The sequence below is a fragment of the Monodelphis domestica genome, chromosome 2, assembly GCF_027887165.1.
Source record: "Monodelphis domestica isolate mMonDom1 chromosome 2, mMonDom1.pri, whole genome shotgun sequence".
NCBI lineage: Eukaryota > Metazoa > Chordata > Mammalia > Didelphimorphia > Didelphidae > Monodelphis > Monodelphis domestica.
This window is the reverse complement of record NC_077228.1, coordinates 271,984,884-272,006,611: the sequence shown is the minus strand read 5'-3', so window position 1 is coordinate 272,006,611 and position 21,728 is coordinate 271,984,884. Positions and strand designations below refer to the sequence as shown.

Here is a 21,728-nt window from a genome sequence, read left to right as displayed (position 1 = left end):
TTTATCACCAGTACTCTGATTTCTTATCTAGCCTGTGCTGGCTGTTAGCATTCTAACCTTCCTTTCTCTTTTATCTATTTTTGATTCCATAGGATATCTAAGGCCAAAGCTTTTCATCTGCCAAATAACTTCCAACCATTGGAATTAATTTCTTCCTTAGAGAACATATGCTTCAGATGCAGCATATATTAGAAAGCTGCTGTCTACAGGAAATAAAAGCAGAATAATGCACTTAGGATGGAATGAGCTTTTGGTCATAGGGAGGCTTCTTGTCAGTCACATTGTGACTGAGTTTTTGTCAAATTGATGTTTTGTAAATAGATAAAAGTATGTTCTAAAAACAGTGTTTTTGTGTGTCTGCAGAAGATCTTTGCCAGAGCTTTTTTTTGTTTGCTATTATTTTTACCATGTCCGTGAGTGTTTGGGTTGTTGGCCAAAGTCTCTAGGTTGGCCTCTAGGATCTGCCAGTATAGCATGTTATGGGAGCATTTACACTGGTCATCACAACAGTAGCACTGGACTTGTTTTTTCCTACTATTTTGTCAACTCCAAGAATATTGAATTTCCACTTGACTCTCCTGCCACATCTCTGCCTAGGAGCTCTCTACTTAGAGGACACAGGAAAGAAATAAAAACTAAACATGAGTGTGACTCCATCTTCCCAGCCCTCAGCAAATCAGAATGGTTGGTAAATTGAAGAATTAAAGACAAGCAAGATAACAATTTCATTTTATAGGCAGCTTAAAAAATTCAAGACAAAATAATAACTCTTTAATAGTAAATGAAGCCACCAAACAGTGAATAGTGTGATCGGATGACATTTGGATCCTTTGTAGGCACAGTTCCTGCAGTTTCTTAGTCTAGTTAATGATAATTATGCATCCTGGGCTTGTTAGGCTGTTGATTTCTTTATTCTTATGCTTTTGTTTTATTTCTTTTTGATTCTTTCTGGCTGTGGAAATGGTGGAGTTCAAGGGATTAGACAATTTGTATGTGTGAAGGAGACTCTAGAAAGTTTGAGCAGTTATTTCAGATTGTAGGCATTGTTGTAAACCATGCAAACCATGGAATCACTAATGTTCTAATATTCTTTTTTTTTTTAAATTTTTAAAAACTCAGGAGCAGAGGCCTGGCCACCAGGGGTTTGTCTTAAGTATGTTGGGGGAGACCAATTTGGACACGTGAACATGGTGATGGTGAGATCATTAGAACCCCAAGAGATTGCAGATGTCAGCGTCCAGATGTGCAGTCCCAGCATAGCAGGAATGTATCAGGGACAATGGCGTATGTGTACTGCTACAGGACTCTACTATGGAGGTGAGTCTGTCATGTTGTAACCCTAGATAAGATGACTAGTTTGATTGCTTGTAGGACCTACTCAGTTACAAAATTGTGCAACATCTTTAAACAGTCCCCCAAAATAGAGCTAAAATAGGTGTAGAGCAGGATAAACTCTATCCTACTCTTATGTGGGGATAGAATTATTAACCATCTTTTACCTTGATAATTTTATTTTAAAATAACTTAGTTTAGTAAAAGAAGTGTGTTTTATGTTGCATATTGCTTATTATTAGTTTCATCTTTATCACATAATGTGTTAAGTGCTGTACAGAATACAAATCACTCCATCCTTAAGGTTAATAGAGACCAGCCATATCAAACTGACATATAAGATATGTATTCTTTTATTTTTTTATGAACATCTACCAAGTGGCATGCTAATAACATTTGTTTCTCTTCTCTTTTTGGTGCTTTTTTGAGAGGAAACTGGTACATGCTATTTACATATTCTATTACAAAAATCACTTTGTGTTTGTTTTATTTCTAGTTTCTGAGGATTGTAGTCTTCAAGATTTTGCTTACCTTTAGAGTAAAATTGGGAATAATTATGAGCATTCTATGTAATATTAAAGGTTTTTTTATTTATTGAAAAAAAAACAAACACAAATATTGAAGAAAGTACAGATGTTCTAGTTTCTCCTAAATTTTTCTAGGTTGGTTATCCTGGACTCTCTTGGAGCCAGAAGGAATTTCAGGATCTCACCTTTTCCTCTAGGCCAGGCCCATTCTTATTATTATTATTATTATTATTTTTTTTTAATAAATCCTTACCTTCCATCTTAGAATCAATACTATATATTGGTTCCAAGGCAGAAGAGTGGTGAGGATTGGCAGTGGGAATTGAGTGACTTGTCTAGCTCCATATAGCTAGGAAGTGTGAGGGCCAAATTTGAATCCAGGACCTCCCATCTCTGGGCCTGGCTCTCAATCTACTGAGTCACCTGGCTGCCCCCAAGGCCAGGCCCATTCTTGAACATCTTCAAAGAGATGAAAATGCTGCATACTCTGCTGTACCTGCATTGTTTTTTAATCCAATTAGATAAAACTGTTTTGGGGGCAAGTGGAGAAGCAGACTTAACAATCTTCACAGGATTACAACTTTTAGAAGTGAAAGGGAATCTTGGAAATTACTTAGTCTAACTCCCTTATTTTACAGATGAGCAAACAGGGGCTTGTGAAGAGAAATGATTTATCTAAGGTCTTAGAGGTAGCAGGCACGGATTTGATCCCAGGTTCTCATATCATTCCATAGAATAGCATTGTTTTCTTGGAATGTCTTAAAGGTTCTGATTTTCCTTCGTTAAATAATATCCTATTTCTGTGCTAGTAACAATTACAAAATAATTTATTTCTCATATTTTTGGACACTGGCAGAAGGATTTCTTGTCTTTTTTCACTTGAGTTTGGTTGAATTAGATGGCACGTTTTTTTTAAATCATAGAGGCTAGTGGGTCTACTTTTGTTGTAGCAGCACCAGCAGTAATCACTGACATTTACATACCACTTTTAGGTTTTCAGAGCATTTTACATAATGCTTTCATTTGAGTTTCATGACAGTCTTATGAAGTAGGACAGTTGGTATTAATTCCATTTTGCAGATGGGGAAACTGAGACTCATGGTTGTATGTCTACTGTAGAAGCAGACCAAATGTAATACCACTTCAAACTAAAAAAAGAAAACAACATAGCTGCTATTTAGATAGGATTTCAAAGTTTTAGGACACAGCTAGGGAGCTTAATGGATTAAGAGCCAGGCCCAGAGACAGGAGGTCCTGGGTTCAAATTTGCTCTCACACACTTCCTAGCTGTGTGACCCTGGGCAAGTCACTTAACTCCTATTGCCTAGCCCCTACCACCCAAATACAGTTTTAATTCTAAGACAGAAGGTGTGAGGGTTTAAAAATAAAGTAATATATACATTTTCATTTGCTTTTAACAATTCTATGTAATCACTTGAGTCTACTGCTGCAGGGAGCTTGTTCCTTAATATAACACCTATTTAGCTACTATTTAAATTAGTACTATTAAGAATATTTTCAGGAGTTCTGAAGGGAGTTTCCCAGAAAATTTTAGCATTATAAGGAACAGTAATTAATATCCTCTTGAAACACAGGAAGCAAAATCATATATCTCCTTGTTTACTAGAAAAATGTTAGCCATAGCTGCTTATGGTGTGTATATTAATTTTGCTGTTAATATTCTTATTTGGTCCTAAGAACTCTTGGTGAGGAAATTCCTTCTACCAGTGCCAACCTGAATTATGATGCATCTTATATTTTTATAGAATTGCCTAGGGTAGCAGAGGAATGAAATGATTTGTCCAAGATTATATAGCTAGTACATATGAGAAGTGGGACTTGATACTAGGTATTCCTGACTTTGAGGCTGACTGTCCATTTTGCCATGCTGTCTTCTTTTTCTTTTCCTTTTTCCTCTTCCTCCTCCTCCTCTCCTTTCTTCTCCCACTTTGCTGAAGATTGTCTTCTTCCCTTTGACTTTTTTTATGTGGATTGGGAACTTTATAAAGATTTTTAAATCAGTAAGTACTTGATATGTATATGCAATATTTATACCCATCACCTCTTACCTCTTCAGTAAAGAGAGAGGAAGTGTCTCTCCTCGCTCTTCTCTGTGGCCAAACTTGATTATTAAAATGATAGAGCATTCAGTTTTATTTCCTTGTGATTTATGTAGTTGTAGTCATCTGTGTTCTTTTCACTCTGCTGATTTATCTCTGAATCCATTCATACAAATGTTCTCATGTTTCTCTTCCTCATCATATTTTATTACATAGTAATACTTCATACATTCACATGCCAAAGTCAGTTCAGATATTTCCAAATTGATGGATATTCACTTTGTTTCTAGTTTTTTGTTACCACAAAGAGTGTTATGACCTGCTCTTTTTGTGGTAGCAAAGAATTGGAAACTAAAGGAATGTCCATCAGTTGGGGAATGGCTGAACAAAATGTGGTATATGATGGAGATGGGATATTATTATGCTATAAGGAATGATGAACAAGATGATTTCAGGAAGAAGTGGAAAGGACTATGCAGATCATCATTGTATACAATAAATGAAATTATCAAATGTGATAGACTGCTACTAAAAGCAATACAATGATCCAGGACAATTCTGAGGAACTTATGGAAAAAATGCTATCCACATCTAGAGAAAGAACTGTTAGAGTAGAAATGCAGATGAAAACATTCAATTTACCACTTTTTTATTTGGGGTTTTTAAGATTTTAAGATTGTTTACTTACAAAAATGAATAATATGAAAAAAATTATAAAGTGTGTTATTACAAGTATTTTGGTATGTATTAGATGTGTTTCTGTCTTTGAACTCCTTAGGTTGATATATGCCTAGTAATGGGATCACTGTTAAAGTGTTTAGCCATTTTCTTATATAACTCGAAGAGTTTATCCAGACCTGTACAAAACCAATTTAGAGCTCCACCAACAGTGCTTTTATTTTATAACCTTTCCAACAAATTCCTGTCAATGGTGGGAGTTTCCAATTGTTTTTGGTCATCTTTCTTAGAATGCCAGGTGAAATTTGAGTAGTATTTTAATTTTAAATTTTCTTACTATTTATGATTTGGAACATTTTTATATGGTCATTTACAGCTTACAATTCTGTTGAAAACTCTTTATGACCTTTGAGCATTGTTATTGTCAAATTCATGCTGACTCTTTGTGTCACTGCTTCCTTTTCTGAAAGTTCAATGCCATTCCTAAAAGTACATTTTGACATTTCCCAAAGAGTTATTATAATCAAGCTCACTGGCCTATGGTTTGGGGGTTCCATTTTCTTCTCTTTTTTTTTAATATTGGGAACACATTTTTCTTTCTCTAGTAGTACAGTTCTTCATTATCTTAAAGGAATTCTTGACCACTAGCTCAGCAATCTCATCTGCCATATATTCCCCAGTCCTTAAATTATAATTCATCTGGGATTTTGGTGATTTTAACCTATCAAGGGTAACTCGTTATTATTGCCTTTTCATTTATCCTAGGTTTGAACTGGTTCCTGTTCTCTAGTCATTTCCTGTATAGTCTTCTACTCTTTCTACTGTGTCCTCTGAAATTCTTACTCTATAATAAATTCCCTTTTAGACCTTTTCATCTCATGTTCCTTTTACCCTTCGGCATCCCATTGAAACCTGATTCCCTCTACATCTCTGGTCTTCCTTTGTATTACATGGTTGTACCTTCTTTCATATTCCCCAAGATTTAATAACCCCAGAGATTGAGTTGGAATACTCCTTTGTTCTTCATCATTGGTACTAGACTCTACCCAAGTTTGAAGTTCACTTTTTGCAATTATATCACCTATAACCTATTCCTATCAGCTATCAACCTCCAGGACTTTCCTGCTGCTACCTCAATGAGTTCAGCTTGATTATTATCTCCTTTTTTGTTCCAACTTCTGCTCTGTCATAATAGGGGACTTCAACAGACATCTTGATATTCACCCAAATGATGGCAATCTCCAACTTCCTCAGTCTACCAAGCTCCTAAGACTTATTCCTTAACTTCAAGATCTCTTGAAATTACTTTATCTAGTCAGTTTCATATCTTTATATTTTGCCTTATTCTTCTTAAACTTATTTTTTGTCATCACTTTTAACAAGCAGTTTCTCTATCTTTCAGTTCTTTACTAAGCCAGATCTGTGTTATGAATTCACTTTCCACCTTTTTCAGTCTTATTTTTATTCTCTACTATACTCTTGAATCTTCTGCAATTTCTTTTTCCCATTATCACCTTGCCTAATCTCAGCCTTGGATCACACTTACCATTTGGCTCCTCTACTCCTATGCCTGCTATTGAATGGATTGGGAGGAAATCTGGAAGTTGTGCTAATTGGATCCACTATGAATTCGTATTCTCTAATTAACTAGGCTCTCACTGTGTCACTGTGTCGAGGCAATCCTTTTATTCCTCCTTAATTTGGTATACAATAAACTATTGAGTATCTACATAATGGCTATTTCAAACCACTTTTCTCTAATCTTCTCCAGGTATCTCTTTCCCTGGCTTTCAGTTAGTGCCTCACATAGACACTTCATCTTAAAATTTTACTCTCTTCTAAAAAAACTTTCATAGTTTGACTTTGGTCTTTATTGCTCAGTTGAAACTGTTTTCTCCAGTTACCAATGATCCCTTAATTGACAAATCTAATGGCCTCTTTACTGTCCTTATGCTTTTTGTTTCTGCAGTGTTTAACACAGCCAACTACCTTCTTCTGGATACTTTCTTATATCTTAAATTTTCATAACATTTTTTTCTCTTCTGGTTTTCTTCTTGTTCTCATTCTCCTTTGCTCATTCATCATTTATGTCATATTCTCTAATTGTGGTCTCTCTCATGATTATGTCCTGGGCACTTCTTTTTTCTTACTAGGTAACTGTATTAACTTCCATGAGGTTGATTACCATTTCTAAACCAATACAACAATCAGTTCTATATATCTAGCTATATAGTCTCTCTCCTGACTTGCAAGAGTGAATAATGAATTTCACCCATTGAACGTTTTAATATCATCCTTGACTTCTTTTATCTCATATATCCAATCAATTGTCATATCAGCCTCCACAAATTTTAAATACGTTTCCTTCTTCACCAATCAGCCACTTTAAGGTTGTTGTTCAATAGTTTTCAGTGTTGTCCATCTTTTTATGAAGCCATTTGGAGTTGTTTTGGCAAAGATCCTGGAATGGTTTGCCACTGTCTTCTCCATTTCATTTTATAGATGAGGAAACAGGAAACATAGGCCAAGTGACTTGCCTGGGGTCAGTCAACTAGTAAGCGTCTAAGGCCTGGTTTGAACTCAAGAAGATGAGTCTTCCTGACTCTTGGCTGGCAGTGTATCTACTGAGTCACCCAACTGCCCACTAAACCATTAGCCTGGTTCATATCCTCATCACTTTTTCTCCCTTTTCCATACTATTTGCACCATTTGGTGCCATGCTGGGAATTCACATCTCCTTCTTCTCTTAGAACTCTCAGTTTTCTTCATTGTTTGGCTTCAAATATCAAAATATCACATTCTACATAAAATCTATTCCAGTTCCTTTGAGCTGCCAGTGAACTTCCCAAAACTTTTTTGTATATATTATGTATGCATACACACACACACACACACACACACACACGCACACGCATGTTGTCTCCTCTTTAGGATGTAAGCTTCTTCAGGTCGGGAGCAGTTTGATTTTTGTACTTCTATCCCTTAGTATAGTGTCCAGGCACATAAGTGCTTAATAGATGTTTGTTTGTTGATTAATTGGCTTTATTCCTTCTTTTGCAAAAACCCAAAAACAAACCTCCCCCCCAAACCCCCAAAACTCTACAATAACTAAAGAACCCAAACCTTTCTGTTCTTCTTAGCTTTTGCCACAAACTTCAGATTGTTTAGTTTTAGCATTCTTGATATACTCAACTAATATTATTCTATACTTTTTTATTCATTGTAAACTTTAGATTACTCCACCCTACTTAGTCTAACAAAAACAGGAATGTCTACACCCATACTTAAGGATTAAGTATTTAGGAGGATGGCCTATGACAGATAAGTACTAGCAAATGACAAATCAGAAACAACTGACAGTCCCCTGGCCTATCCTAAGTCAAGCTTAAGCTACCATTGGTACATGTGAGACACAGGAAAGTGATGTAAAAACCGTCTATATATTTCATGTCACTTCCTCTTTCTGGCCTCTTTGGCGGCGGAGAGGTGGCTGTTGGAGCGTGCTGAGTGTTTTGGCATCTTGGCGGCTGCTATTGTCTGGGTTTAACGGTGAGTTTTCCTTGTACCATTTTGGAAAAAGCTGAGTAGCCTAGTTTAGGTGAGGCATCTTTACTGAGCCCTCTTGGAGTTTAGGCTGATTCTTTCTCCTTTGCCTTCCAAACACTATCCTTTTAGAACGCCACTAATCTTCTTCAGACACCTCATGGCGGAGGACTTTGAACTCCCCCTGGCACAGGTCAGGCAGGAGAAATCCTACACCTTTTCCCTCTCTCTTCTCCTTAATTCCTTCCCTCTATATTAATTAAACCACCATAAATTTGCAAACTGACTTGGGTATTTTATTTGGGATATTCCCTGGTGACCAAAATTAATTTAGATTAGGTCACAACCCTAAAATTATCCTTACATCATTCTTCATTTCCTTTTTTAGCTTTTGTCTTTTACATATATCTTTTAAAAATCTAAATTGGTTCTTGAGTTGCTTGTATGTCTACATTGTTCCCTGGCCCATTTTTTCTTCTTCAATGATTTCTCTTTACAAATCTTCTAAATTTCATTCTTTAGAATTTCTTTATAGAATTTTAGTCCTTGAGAGATCTACCTATCTTCTCTTTGGTCCCTTAGAAATTGGCTTTTCCAGAATATAGGATAAATATCATATTATACCCAGCTTTCTTCTTCTTTGCCTCAAACTTCAAGAGAGAATAATCTTTTTCTTCAGACTTCCTGTCATTTCCATTCTAATATCTTTTTCCCCTTGTTGGTCAGGTACATCTCAGTTATTATCTTTATGGATTCTTATATCTTCTGAATGACAAAATCATTAAGACACGACAAAAAATCGGTTGCTTTGCTTTTGGCAGAAAGATTGTGCCTGTGCATTACTATCATACTTTGTCAGGTCTATGATCTATTTCTAGGTTACTTTACTTTCTAAATCCAGATGATATATATAATATATGTTGACGACAATATTTTTCTGTCTCTTGGCATTCCATCATGATTATTCCCTTAGGTTCTTATATATCCTCACATGAGGATCTTCCTAATATATAGTGCTTAATCTCTCACAGTTGATCATCATACAATATTTCTGTAACTGTATACATTGTTCTCCTGGTTCTGCTCACTTCACTTTGCATCAGTTCATAGAAGTCCAGGTTCTGAATTCATCCTATTCATCATTTTTTATGGTTGTAACAGTTTTCCATTATAACCATATACCATGGCTTGTTCAACCATTTCCCAATTGATGGACACCCCCTCAGTTTCATTCTTTTTTTCCCCAGTAACATGTAGAAACAATTTTTGACTATTGTGTTTTGACATTTTAGGATTCAGATCCCCCTCTTGTGGCAAATAGTCTGATAGAGGTTATACCAGTGTTTTCATACAATACATATTTCCATCATAGGTTCACTCTAATAAGTTCAACTTTAATAGAGAATAAAGCTAGTTGCTATTTTAAAAATTGACAAAAGTGCATATGAAAAAGATGCAGGGATTTTAGTGGACTGAAATTTCAATATGACTTAGTAAAAAGTCGTGACTTCACTTTATAAAATCTAATTCATTCTTTACACTGCATTGAAAGCCATAATCTGTAGTATGCCATGGTTTGAATTACACTCAAGGTATTGTTTTTGGTTCTTGGTGTCCCATTTCAGGAAGGACATTTATAACAACAACATGAACAGAGGAAGGCAACCATGTAGTGAGGATAACTGAGAACATACCATGTAAGAATTCATTGAAGGAACTAGGGATTTTTTAGCCTAAAGAGAGGAAGACTAACTTAATTATAACGTTTAAGTATTTTGAAAACTGGAAGATGGAATAAGGATTAGATATATTCTGCTAGTCCTCAGAAGTCAGAACTAGAGTAGAAGTTTTATCAAGCTAAATTTGGGTTCTGTACAAGCCAAGTCAATAAACATTACTTGCTAATAACTAAAGCTGTTAAAAAGTGAAATGAGATTCCTCAAGGAGTAATCTGTTTTGTACACTTTTAAGATTTCCAGTCTGGATGACTCCTTGTTGAGGATGTTGTTGAAGGGATTCCTGGTCAAGTCCATCTTCCACTAACTGCCAAGGTGATAATCCCTAAGTATAGTGGACTATATGCCTTCCCTTTTACCTCTAGGATCAGATACAGATTCCTTAAACACTCCACCCCCGCCCCTTTAAAAATCCTTCAGTAACTTTTTTCCAGCCTATCTGTCAAGGTTTTTATACATCTCCCCTTAAAAACATCCCCTTAGATGTTTTTAAATGCATAAAATTATTACATCACAAAGAACCAATTACACTGAAACAATTATCAGAATAGTACTTTTTTTTTTTTTAACTAAGGGCATGGATCTCTCATTAAGATTTTCTGGTCTAATCCAACCCCTTCATGTTACAGAGGAGCATTCAAAGGCTGTAAGGTACACAGTAAATAACATCTGAGAAAGTGAATCTTGGTCATTGTAGGATCCATTTCTTCTGAGCCCTGATTGTGATTATTTCTATATAGGGAATCTTGTGAAAAAATCTTTTAAAATTTTATTTTATTTTAACCCTTACCTTTTGTCTTATAATACTGTTTATTGGTTCCAAGGTGGTAAGCAGTAGGCAATGGGAGTTAAGAGACTTGCCCAGATTAATACAGCTAGGGAGAGTCTGAGGCCAGATTGGAACCCAGGTCCTACCATCTCCAGGCTTGGCTCTCAATCCATTGAGTGACCTCACTGTCCCCAGAAATCTTAACCCAAAGTAATGTTTTTGTTAAAGGGTAAGGCTTATGGATATAAGTTCAGTAACTTCATGATAGTTTGCCAAATAGTAGTCTTGTCACCAAAACAATTCTATTTGTTGTATCTTGATGATAGCTCCAGTAGACTTGGGCATACTTGGTGTAGCATCTCAGGTATGCTACATTGTATATCTCAAACCGAATGTCCTTTGGATATCTAAAATTCATTATGTCTGAAATAGAGCTCATTATCTTTAAACTCAAATCCTTTCTGCTTCCCAGCTTCACTTGTCTGTAAAAGGTATCACTATCTACCCATTCACCCAGGTTGGAGTGGCAGTTAGCCTCATCTCTACTCCCAACCACTCCATGAATCCAATCTGTTGTCACGTCATGTCATTTCTACTTTCACAGCTTCCCTATTATATATATATATATATCTCCCCTTCACTATGTTCCCATAGACACTATCTTGGTGCAGACCCTCAAAGCCTCATGCTTGGGGTGTTGCAGTAGCTGAAGGTTGGTCTTCCTTGTTCAGGCATCTTCTTATTCTAGCTTATCCTCAACTCAGCTGCCGAAGTGATCTTGTGTAGTGCGTGCAAATCTGACCATGCTAACCTCTGCCATATACTCCTCTCTGCTCTCAACTTAATAATTTCAGTTATTCCTTTTTCCTTCCAAGATCAAATGCAAAATCTTCTCTTTGGCTTTTAAAGTCTTTCACATCCGGGCCCCTTATCCCTTTCTAGTCTTCTATGTACCATCTATCAACTGGTCTTCTTGTTGTTCCTTCTATACAAAACTTCATCTCTTGGCTCTGGGCTTTTTCAGTGGCTGTGTACCCCACTCCTGGAATGCTTGCTGACTTCCTTAAAAATTCAGCTCAAATCTCACTTTGTACAGATGGCCTTTCCTGGTTTTCCCTTTATACTGTATTTGCTGTTACAGTTGTTTTCGTCCAAGTTCCTTAAGAGAAGGGACTATGTTTTTGCCTTCCTTTGTATTCTTATTGTTTAACAGACAGTAAATGCTTAATAAATGTTTGTTCATGATGATAGTGATACTTTATTGTTCCTGTTTTCTCCTCGATTCTATTTTCTATTTTATTTTTTATTTGTGGACAATACCTTACTTATTCTTCATTTTCTCTGTGCCTTTTAAAATGGTAAAGCTTCTGAAGTATAAGGTTTAAGTTTTCCTTCTTTATCCAATATTTATTGTTTTTTATCCTGGTCTTCTTCAGTGAAAAGGGGTTTTTACCTTTCTTCCATTCCTGTTGAGAGACTATAGCAATTAATGATGCTTCACTGTTTACTCATAAACTTAGTAAAGTATATCACCACCCCATTCATGCAATTTCCCACTCTTTATTTCCTCACACAAAAGATACTGGTTCTGTAGTCCTGGAGTATTAATTCAACTCTTCTACTTTTGCTTCTACTGATTCTTTAAGTTTTTCTTAAATCTTTAGCTCCTTAAATTTTTTAAAAATCCTTTAATTATTCTTCTTTCACACCGCTGAGCATTTTTTCTTTGGGGGGAGAAAAAGGAATAATTGTGAGAATTTATTTCATTACATAGTTTTATTTTGATAATTGTACTTGCCTTTCTTATACTTGTGTTATTTAGAGTGCTTATAAGTCAAATAATCTCTTACCCCACCCCCATAATAATTCAAATGCCTCTCTTGTCTGATTATTATACTCAAAGTTGCAGTTAGAGTGCCTTTACTTTTTGTAATTTATTAGTTCATTCTCTTTGATTTTTTAAAAATTACATTTTATTTTATATAAACAATTCATTTTCTCTTTCTCCCAATTCCCCACCCCTCCAAAGAAGCAGAGTTCTTGTAACAAATGTAAATAGTCAAAACAAATTCTCACATTGGCCATTTTCGAAAATGGATAGCTCATTCTTCCAATTGGAGCCCATCCACATCTGTAATAAGTAGGTAAGATTCTTCATCATTAGCACTTTTCTTCTGTTTCTGCATGATCTACTCTGTATTAGATCATTTAGGCCTTCCCAGATTTCTCTGAAGCTGTCTCTTCTCATTTTAAAAATCATAATAGGTTTCATTATGTGTAGATACCGTAATTTGTTCAGACATTTACAAATAATTTTTGATGAACACCCCCATAGTTTCTAATTCTTTACCACCAAAAAAAAGAGCTTATTGCAGAAGAAAAACTTATGATCAATCACATAGTTCGATGGGGATATGCTTAGAGTTTTTATGTTAAAAGACCACTCTATTTGCAAATATGAATAACATGGAAATAGGCTTTGAACAATGATATATGTATAACCCAGTGGAATTGCTTGTCAGCTCTGGGAGGGAGGAAGGAAGAGAAGTGGGAAAAATCATGAATCATGTAATCATGGGAAATATCCTAAATGTTAAAAAGAGCTTAAGTAATATTTTTATTATGAATATTTTTGTACATATGGGCTCTTTCCAGATCTAGTAGTGGTATTGCTGAGTTAAAGAGTAGAGTAGGCCCATTTTAGTAACTTTTGGAGTATAGTTGCTCAAAGTTTCTTTAATTTGCATTATGTAATTGTTAATTGGGTTAGAGTTAACTTTCATATTTTAATATTTGTTTAAAATGATTTACTTTTCAGGTTTTGTTTTTCCTCCAGTCTTTATACCTATTTGCTTTCCCCCCCCCCTCTCTCTTCCCCCTTAGTCCTTTGCTCTTTCAAGTTTTTCTACTGTATTCTCCCTCAGAGTCCTCTTCACTCTTTGATTGGTTCATCCATAGAAATTAGCCAGTCTTTTTCTTATTTTTATCTTGGAATAAGAATGGAGAGAGGACCAGATTATTAGTTCTATTTGCCTTAGACCTAACACCGTTATTCTCTAGGTCTCTTAATAGCAAGTCTTCATTCCTGCCCAAGATTTCTGTTTTCCCTGTTCTTTTCCTTTTAGTGTCTCACTTCTTTTCAGGTTCATAAGTGAGGGTATTTTAGGAAGGAACCTTTGATTTTGCTGGTGCTCTCTTCTGTTGGATATGCAATCAGTTGCAGGGGTAGGCCTGTTTATTGAGTAGGTCTATTGTTGTGGAGCTCTTATTTGTTAAAAGTTCTTCAGTGAAGTTTTTACCTTGCTTAAAGGTTAAGGTTCTATATTCTTATAGATTCATCTGTAATTACTTTTATTATCTGGCACATAATTCCTTTACAGGGGGGAAAAAAAGAATTAGAGCTGGAGAAATTTATAAAAGTCGGCTCTTTTTGGCCATGGCAGGGAGGGAGGGAAGGAACATGGTTCTTTCATATCCTTAAGATTTTATTGATATCTTTTTTTGGCATTACAATCATTATCTAGACCTATTGCTCCCTCTTTTTTCCCTCCTCAGCCTTCTTGTAACAAAAGTAAAGTGGTTAAAAAGCAAAACCAATGAACATAGTGACCATGTATGAAATCACATGAAATATTCTGAACTTAAACCCTCTACCTTTCTGAGAAAAGGAGGCTCCAAGTAGATCATTACAATTACACTGCATTTCAGTTTAAATTTTAATATTTTCTTTTTTTTTTAATTTTAAAAAGTAAATTTTATTTCTTTTTAAAAAACATTCTTTTTATATTATTTTAGTCTTTTTCATAGTTTATCAGAAAAATAATAGAAAACCCACTGGATGAAAGAAGATACTGTGGAGAAAGAGCTGGGGTTGGAGTCTAGGAAACTGAGTAACCTTCATTTCTTAAAGTTCATCTCGCAGACTGTGCTTCCTTTCTGGAACAGGCATTTCCTATACCATTTCCACCTGTTTAATTCTTTCTTTTCTTTCAAGTCCCAGCTGAGATGCGACCTCCTAGTTATGTGATCCTAGAAGGGATCCAATTTTAGCTTTTCTTATCTCCCTAGCTTAAAGGGTACTTATAAAATTCCTTGAGCTTTTTTGTCTTTCTAGTTGACGTCTATTATGCACTCAATCATATTCTCTCTTGTATTATAACTATTAACATTATATTAACTATAACTATTAACATATTAAAGTATACAACTTCATCTCCCTTTCCTCCTTAAGAATTCCTTGAATGTAAATTCATATTTTTTCATATTTGTATTTCTAAAATTTAGAGTAGAGGCTCTTTCTTGTGTCATTGACATTCTAGTAATGCTTCAGGTCTCCTTTTCAGAATATGGCTTTTAAAATATAATTAGAGGAAATGCAAAATTTCATTTAGAAGTTGGTAAAAAATAAAGATGAAGGGGGGCAGCTGGGTAGCTCTGTGGATTGAGAGCCAGGCCTAGAGATGGGAGGTCCTAGGTTCAATTCTAACCTCATACACTTCCCAGCTGTGTGACCCTGGGCAAGTCACTTTACCCCCATTGCCTAGCCCTTACCACTCTTCTACCTTGGAGCCAATACACAGTATTGACTCCCAAGACGGAAGGTAAGGGTTTAAAAAAAAAATAAAGATGCATTTTCTTATTACCAAGGTTTTAGATTTCCCAAATTTGTTGTGGAATCCTTGACTCCTAGAGCAAAATACTGTTAGATGAAATGGGTAGTAAATTAATGGTGACAAGAATTAAGTATAGGGTTTATCAAATTGCCACTTGATTTTTTTTTAATGACGCTATCATAAATACTGTAGTTTACATGATTAAGTTACGTTTGATTTATATTCTTGCTCTACTCTTGATAACTTTCTCAGGTTCTTATGTGAAGTGGTATACCATGTGTTTTCTTGTTAGGCTAAAATCCTGTGCTCCTTGGTTAAGTAAATCTTGAAACTTTGCCCAGCCTCAGTTGAAGGCAACTTTCCTGTCCTACTTCAACTAGCTTTTTCTTTGTCTTAGTATGTAGTGTTGGGATACCTTATGTTCTTTGACTGATTAGAAATATTTGCCATAAGTTAACAGCAGATGGCACTACATTCCCATTTACATTAGAATGTAGGCTTGCAACTGTTTGATTAGACTGAGAATTTAAGAGCCATTTATAAATTACCTCCAGGACAAGATATTCCCCAAATAGGTTTGAATATCAAACTTTCTTTTGACTAGGAAATGCATCCCATGACATGATTTCACAAAATCTGGGTTGCAAAATATTGATTCAGTTTTTTTTTTTTTTTTAATTTTTATTTGGTCATTTCCAAACATTATTCATTGGAAACAAAGATAATTTTCTTTTCTTCCCTCCCCTTCCTCCCACCACCTCTCCCATAGCCCACGCGCAATTCCACTGGGTATCACATGTGTTCTTGATTCAAACCCATTTCCATGTTGTTGGTATTTGCATTAGAGTGTTCATTTAGAGTCTCTCCTCAGTCATATCCCCTCCACCCCTGTAGTCAAGCAGTTGCTTTTCATTGGTATTTTTACTCCCACAGTTTATCTTCTGCTTGTGGATAGTGTTTTTTAGATCCCTGCAGATTGTTCAGGGACATTGCCTTGCTACTAATGGAGAAGTCCATTACCTTCAATTGTACCTCAATATATCAGTCTCTGTGTACAATGTTCTCCTGGTTCTGCTCCTTTCACTCTGCATCACTTCCTGGAGGTTGTTCCAGTCTCCATGGAATTCCTCCACTTTATTATTCCTTTGAGCACAATAGTATTCCATCACCAACATATACCACAAAGAGTGCAGCTATGAATATTCTTGTACAAGTCTTTTTCCTTATTATCTCTTTGGGGTACAAGCCCAGCAGTACTATGGCTGGATCAAAGGAGCAGTCTTTTATCGCCCTTTGGACATAGTTCCAAATTGCCCTCCAGAATGGTTGGATCAATTCACAACTCCACAAGCAATGAATTAGTGTCCCTACTTTGCCACATCCCCTCCAGCATTCATTACTTTCCTTTGCTGTTATGTTAGCCAATCTGCTAGGTGTGAGGTGATACCTCAGAGTTGTTTTGATTTGCATCTCTCTGAGTATAAGAGATGTAGAACACTTTTTCATGTGCTTATTAATAGTTTTGATTTCTTTGGCCGAGAACTGCCTGTTCATGTCCCTTGCCCGTTTATCAATTAGAGAATGGCTTGATTTTTTGTACAATTGATTTAGCTTTTTGTAAATTTGAGTAATTAAACCTTTGTCAGAAGTTTTTATGAAGATTGTTTCCCAATTTGTTGCTACCCTTCTGATTTTAGTTACATTGGTTTTGTTTGTACAAAAACTTTTTAATTTGATGTAGTCAAAATTATTTATTTTACATTTTGTGACTCTTTCTAAGTCTTGCTTGGTTTTAAAATCTTTCCCTTCCCAAAGGTCTGACATATATACTATTCTGTGTTCACCTAATTTACTTTGAGTTTCCTTCTTTATGTTCAAGTCATTCACCCATTCCGAATTTATCTTGGTGTAGGGTGTGAGGTGTTGATCCAAACCTAATCTCTCCCACACTGTCTTCCAATTTTCCCAGCAGTTTTTATCAAATAATGGATTTTTGTCCCAAAAGCTGGGGTCTTTGAGTTTGTCATAAACTGTCTTGCTGAGATCATTTACGCCAAGTCTATTCCACTGATCCTCCTTTCTATCTCTTAGCCAGTACTAAATTGTTTTGATAACCACTGCTTTATAATATAGTTTGAGATCTGGGACTGCAAGTCCTCCTTCCTTCGCATTTTTTTTCATGATTTCCCTGGATATCCTTGATCTTTTGTTCTTCCAAATGAACTTAGTTATGTTTTTTTCTAATTCAGTAAAGAAGTTTTTTGGTAGTTCAATGGGTATGGCACTAAATAAGTAAATTAATTTGGATAGGATTGTCATTTTTATTATGTTAGCTCGTCCCACCCATGAGCAATCAATGTTTTTCCAATTGTTTAGATCTAGTTTTAGCTGTGCGGAAAGTGTTTTGTAGTTGTGTTCATATAGTTCCTGTGTTTGTCTCGGCAGATAGATTCCTAAGTATTTTATATTGTCTAGGGTGATTTTGAATGGTATTTCGCTTTCTAATTCTTGCTGCTGAAATGGGTTAGAGATATATAGAAATGCTGATAACTTATGCAGATTTATTTTGTATCCTGCAACTTTGCTAAAGTTGTTGATTATTTCGAGTAACTTTTTGGTTGATTCTCTAGGATTCCTTAAGTAAACCATCATATCATCTGCAAAAAGTGATAGCTTGGTCTCCTCATTGCCAATTTTAATACCTTCAATTTCTTTTTCTTCTCTAATTGCTACTGCTAGTGTTTCTAGTACAATGTTAAATAATAGAGGTGATAATGAGCATCCTTGTTTTACTCCTGATCTTATTGGAAAGGCTTCTAGTTTATCCCCATTGCAGATGATGTTTGCTGATGGTTTTAGATATATACTGTTTATTATTTTTAGGAAAGGCCCTTCTATTCCTATACTTTCTAGTGTTTTCATTAGGAATGGGTGTTGTATTTTATCAAAGGCTTTTTCTGCATCTATTGAGATAATCATGTGATTTTTGTCAGTTTGCTTGTTAATATGGTCAATTATGTGGATAGTTTTCCTAATATTGAACCATCCTTGCATTCCTGGTATGAATCCTGCCTGGTCATAGTGGATGACCCTTGTGATGACTTGCTGGAGTCTTTTTGCTAGTATCCTATTTAGGATTTTTGCGTCTATATTCATTAGGGAGATTGGTCTATAGTTTTCTTTCTCTGTTTTTGACCTGCCTGGCTTTGGGATCAGTATCATGTTTGTGTCGTAGAGTGAATTTGGTAGAACTCTTTCTTGGCCTATTCTGTCAAATAGTTTGTTTAATATTGGGATTAGTTGTTCTTTGAATGTTTGATAGAATTCATTTGTGAATCCATCTGGACCTGGGGATTTTTTCTTAGGGAGTTCTTTGATGGCTTGTTCAATTTCTTTTTCTGAAATGGGGTTGTTAAGTTAATTTATTTCTTCCTCTTTTGGTCTAGGCAATTTATATTTTTGCAAGTATTCATCCATATCACCTAGATTGCCATATTTATTGATTCAATTTTTAACTGATACTGACTTAAATAATTTTTTACTTTGTTTCATTTTCCTTGCTAGTCTATTGAATTTGCTTGAGAGGCAGGATGGTCGCCCCTCAGTTAATAAATTTAAGAGATATTTCTGATTTTCTCAAATTGCTTTGTTAAATGATAATCCACTTACAATATAAATGCAGTAGTCTCTTGAGTTTTGCCATTAAATTTAAACGAAATCTGCTACCTTTCCTTTCTTTTTACTCTGTACTTAACTGTCTGTGAATTTGGGAAATTAGGCCCTAAATTAGAAAGTTTAAAGTGTTGTACCCCTTTAACTGTCTTCTGTAGCATAACCAAATAATCATTTTCATTTGTTTGAAGTAGAATTGGCATTAAATTGTAGGTATTAGATTTTAAATTATAAAATAATCATTAACAGAAAAAATCAAGCATATAAAGAGTAAAATCTTTTGTAAAAATACTATCATATCACATAAAGTTCAATTAATGAAGTAGCAAAAAAAAGGGGGGGGGGTTTGTTCTGTCTCTCATTTCTGAAGTTATTCTACCTTGGCTTTTCTTTTTTTGCGTCTTATAAAACCATATTTGTACACATGCAGTTCAATACTATTAGTCTTTGCACCACTTAATTTATAGGTCTCTTATTTCCTTGTATTTACATGCATCTTTTATATACCATAACATTCCAATAGCATTTCTCCAGTTATCAAAAATATAAATTTTGTGATTTTTTAATTAAAAATTGAGCAGATTTTATATTTTGATAGCTTCTTTTCCCCCTTTTATAATTTACTTTAGGTAGAGTTTTTAGAATTGAAAACACTGAGGCAAAAATATAAGAAGTTTTGTGATTTTACTATATTTTGCTATATCAGTCTCCAGAATGTGCTTAATACATACACAGTGTCACCAACGATATCTTAGATCAGAGGATTTCATCTTCATGTAGGATGCAGGAAACCAGATTAAAACATAATGGGAACAATTAACAAAAAATACAATTGAATAAAATGTTCATTTGTGGTCTTCTAAGTCAATATGCAGCTGACAAAGATTTATCACTCAAGTTGATACCACTGTCTTAAATGATCAATAATAGTCCTAGAGAATAGATGATAAAGCATACTTCCTTTGGTGTGGTAGAAACGAGGGATGGTGGATCCATAATGTGGTATACATTATTAGAGGTGGTAGTTATGAAATTGGTTTTCAACTTTGTTGTTGTATTGTTACATGGATGAATAAAAAAGATAACTTCTCCCTCCCCCAAATCACTAATAAAGCTTAAAATCTGGGAATAATATGTTCAAGTATTTATTTCCCTATAACCCTACCAGTATTTACACATGTGTATGTTTATTTTTTGCTATTCTTGACATTCTTAATGAGAAATACTAATTCTTGATTGTATTTTTCTTCTTATTAGGAAATTTTAGGACCTTTTTATGTATTTTTAATCCTTACCTTTCTTCTTGGAATCAATACTGTATATTGGTTCCAAGGCAGAAGAGTGATAAGGGCTAGGCAACCTAGGGTCATACAGCTAGGAAGTATATGAGATCAGATTTGAACCAGGACCGCCTGTCTCTGGGTCTGACTCTCAATGCACTGAGCTACCTAATTGCCCCGCTTTTAATGTATTTTTTAATGATTTCTATTTCTCCCTCCGAAATTGACTATTCATATAAATTGGAGGCATTTAAGACTAAACACTATTGACACTATGATTTGTTTTTCCATTGGTGTTAGAAAATGTTAGGAAAAAACTGAATTATATTTCTATCAAAATTGAATGATTTAGTATAATTTTTGGGTTTTTTATTTTAAAGTTATGCTTCTCTCTTTGAATTCACTTATAGCAACAAGACATAAAACCACAAATAGGTAATCACTGTGGGAATTATACCGTTTATATTTAAATGGCCATATTTATACAAAGGGCTCAAAAAAGTTGAATTCTGAGTTAAAAAAAAAGGAAAAACTTTGGGAAAATGGCACAGCAGATGTTCTTAAAAAGATAATTTTACTTCTTTGGTGCCTGTTGGAAGCAGCTCAGGCTGTAGACTAGTTCAGGGTAAGGATTCCCTATGGTTGCCACAGTAGCATGAGAGTATTTCCTTGGATTCATGAGAGTTGACTTTATTTTTCAGATGTCATCTGGGTGATCCTCAGTGTGGAAGTGGGAGGACTTTTAGGAGTAACACAGCAGCTGTCATCCTTTGAAACCGAGTTCAACACACAACCGCACCGCAAGGTAGAAGGAAACTTTAACCCATTCGCCTCTCCGCAGAAGAACAGGCAACCAGATGAAAACAACTTAAAAGACCCTGGGGGTTCCGGGCTAGGCACTATCAGCAAAAACACATGGGCTCCTGCTCCTGACCAAATTGAACAAGATCAAAACGGACTGTCACAAAACTCTGTAAATCTCTCCCCCAGCAGTCACTCAAACAACTTATCGGTAGTGACTTACAGTAAGGTAGGTGCCCTAGGAGAAATGGAGAAGGGGTAGGTGATGGGCCTTGGTGTTTGTTGTCATTGCAGACTTCGAAGCCCAGAATGCCGTTCATCTAAGGAGTTTCTTTTAAGACTACTTAACTCTCTTGTTGGCCCCTTATGTTTGATAAGATTATCTTTTAAAAAACAACAACAAAAAGAAAGAAAAAAACCCACTTTACAAATCTTCATGTCCTGTAGACTTTGCTACATCCACATTTTCAAATTCAGCTTTTAGTTGTTCTGGTCTTTTTTGGGTGCTGTAAAAGACAGTGAGGTTCTTCAATTTCTTGAGTATTATTTACACAAAGTCAAAATATCACCAGCTATGTACTTCCATGTTAAATGTTGATACCCTTATAAGTTTCCTAAAAGAGTTTGAAGCAAATTTGGAATTTGTTTTTCTGAAAGAAAAGACCCAGGAATTGCCATTGGGTCTTTTCAGATATTCTTATCCCAAACAGATGTGCT

The 21,728-nt window shown here is 35.2% G+C and overlaps 1 protein-coding gene across 4 annotated transcripts in view; it reads left to right on the top strand.

The window, feature by feature from the left end:
• Window positions 1-21,728, top strand: part of ILRUN (inflammation and lipid regulator with UBA-like and NBR1-like domains) — a 117,034-nt gene that overhangs the window by 74,516 nt on the left and 20,790 nt on the right. For 2 of the 4 annotated variants that reach the window (XM_056818064.1, XM_056818063.1), the window contains exons 3-4: window positions 1,120-1,317; window positions 20,912-21,240. In XM_056818064.1, the coding sequence (XP_056674042.1) occupies window positions 1,120-1,317; window positions 20,912-21,240 (527 nt within the window). The remainder of the gene's footprint in view (window positions 1-1,119; window positions 1,318-20,911; window positions 21,241-21,728) is intronic. The other 2 variants (XM_056818067.1, XM_056818066.1) reach the window with 1 other exon arrangement.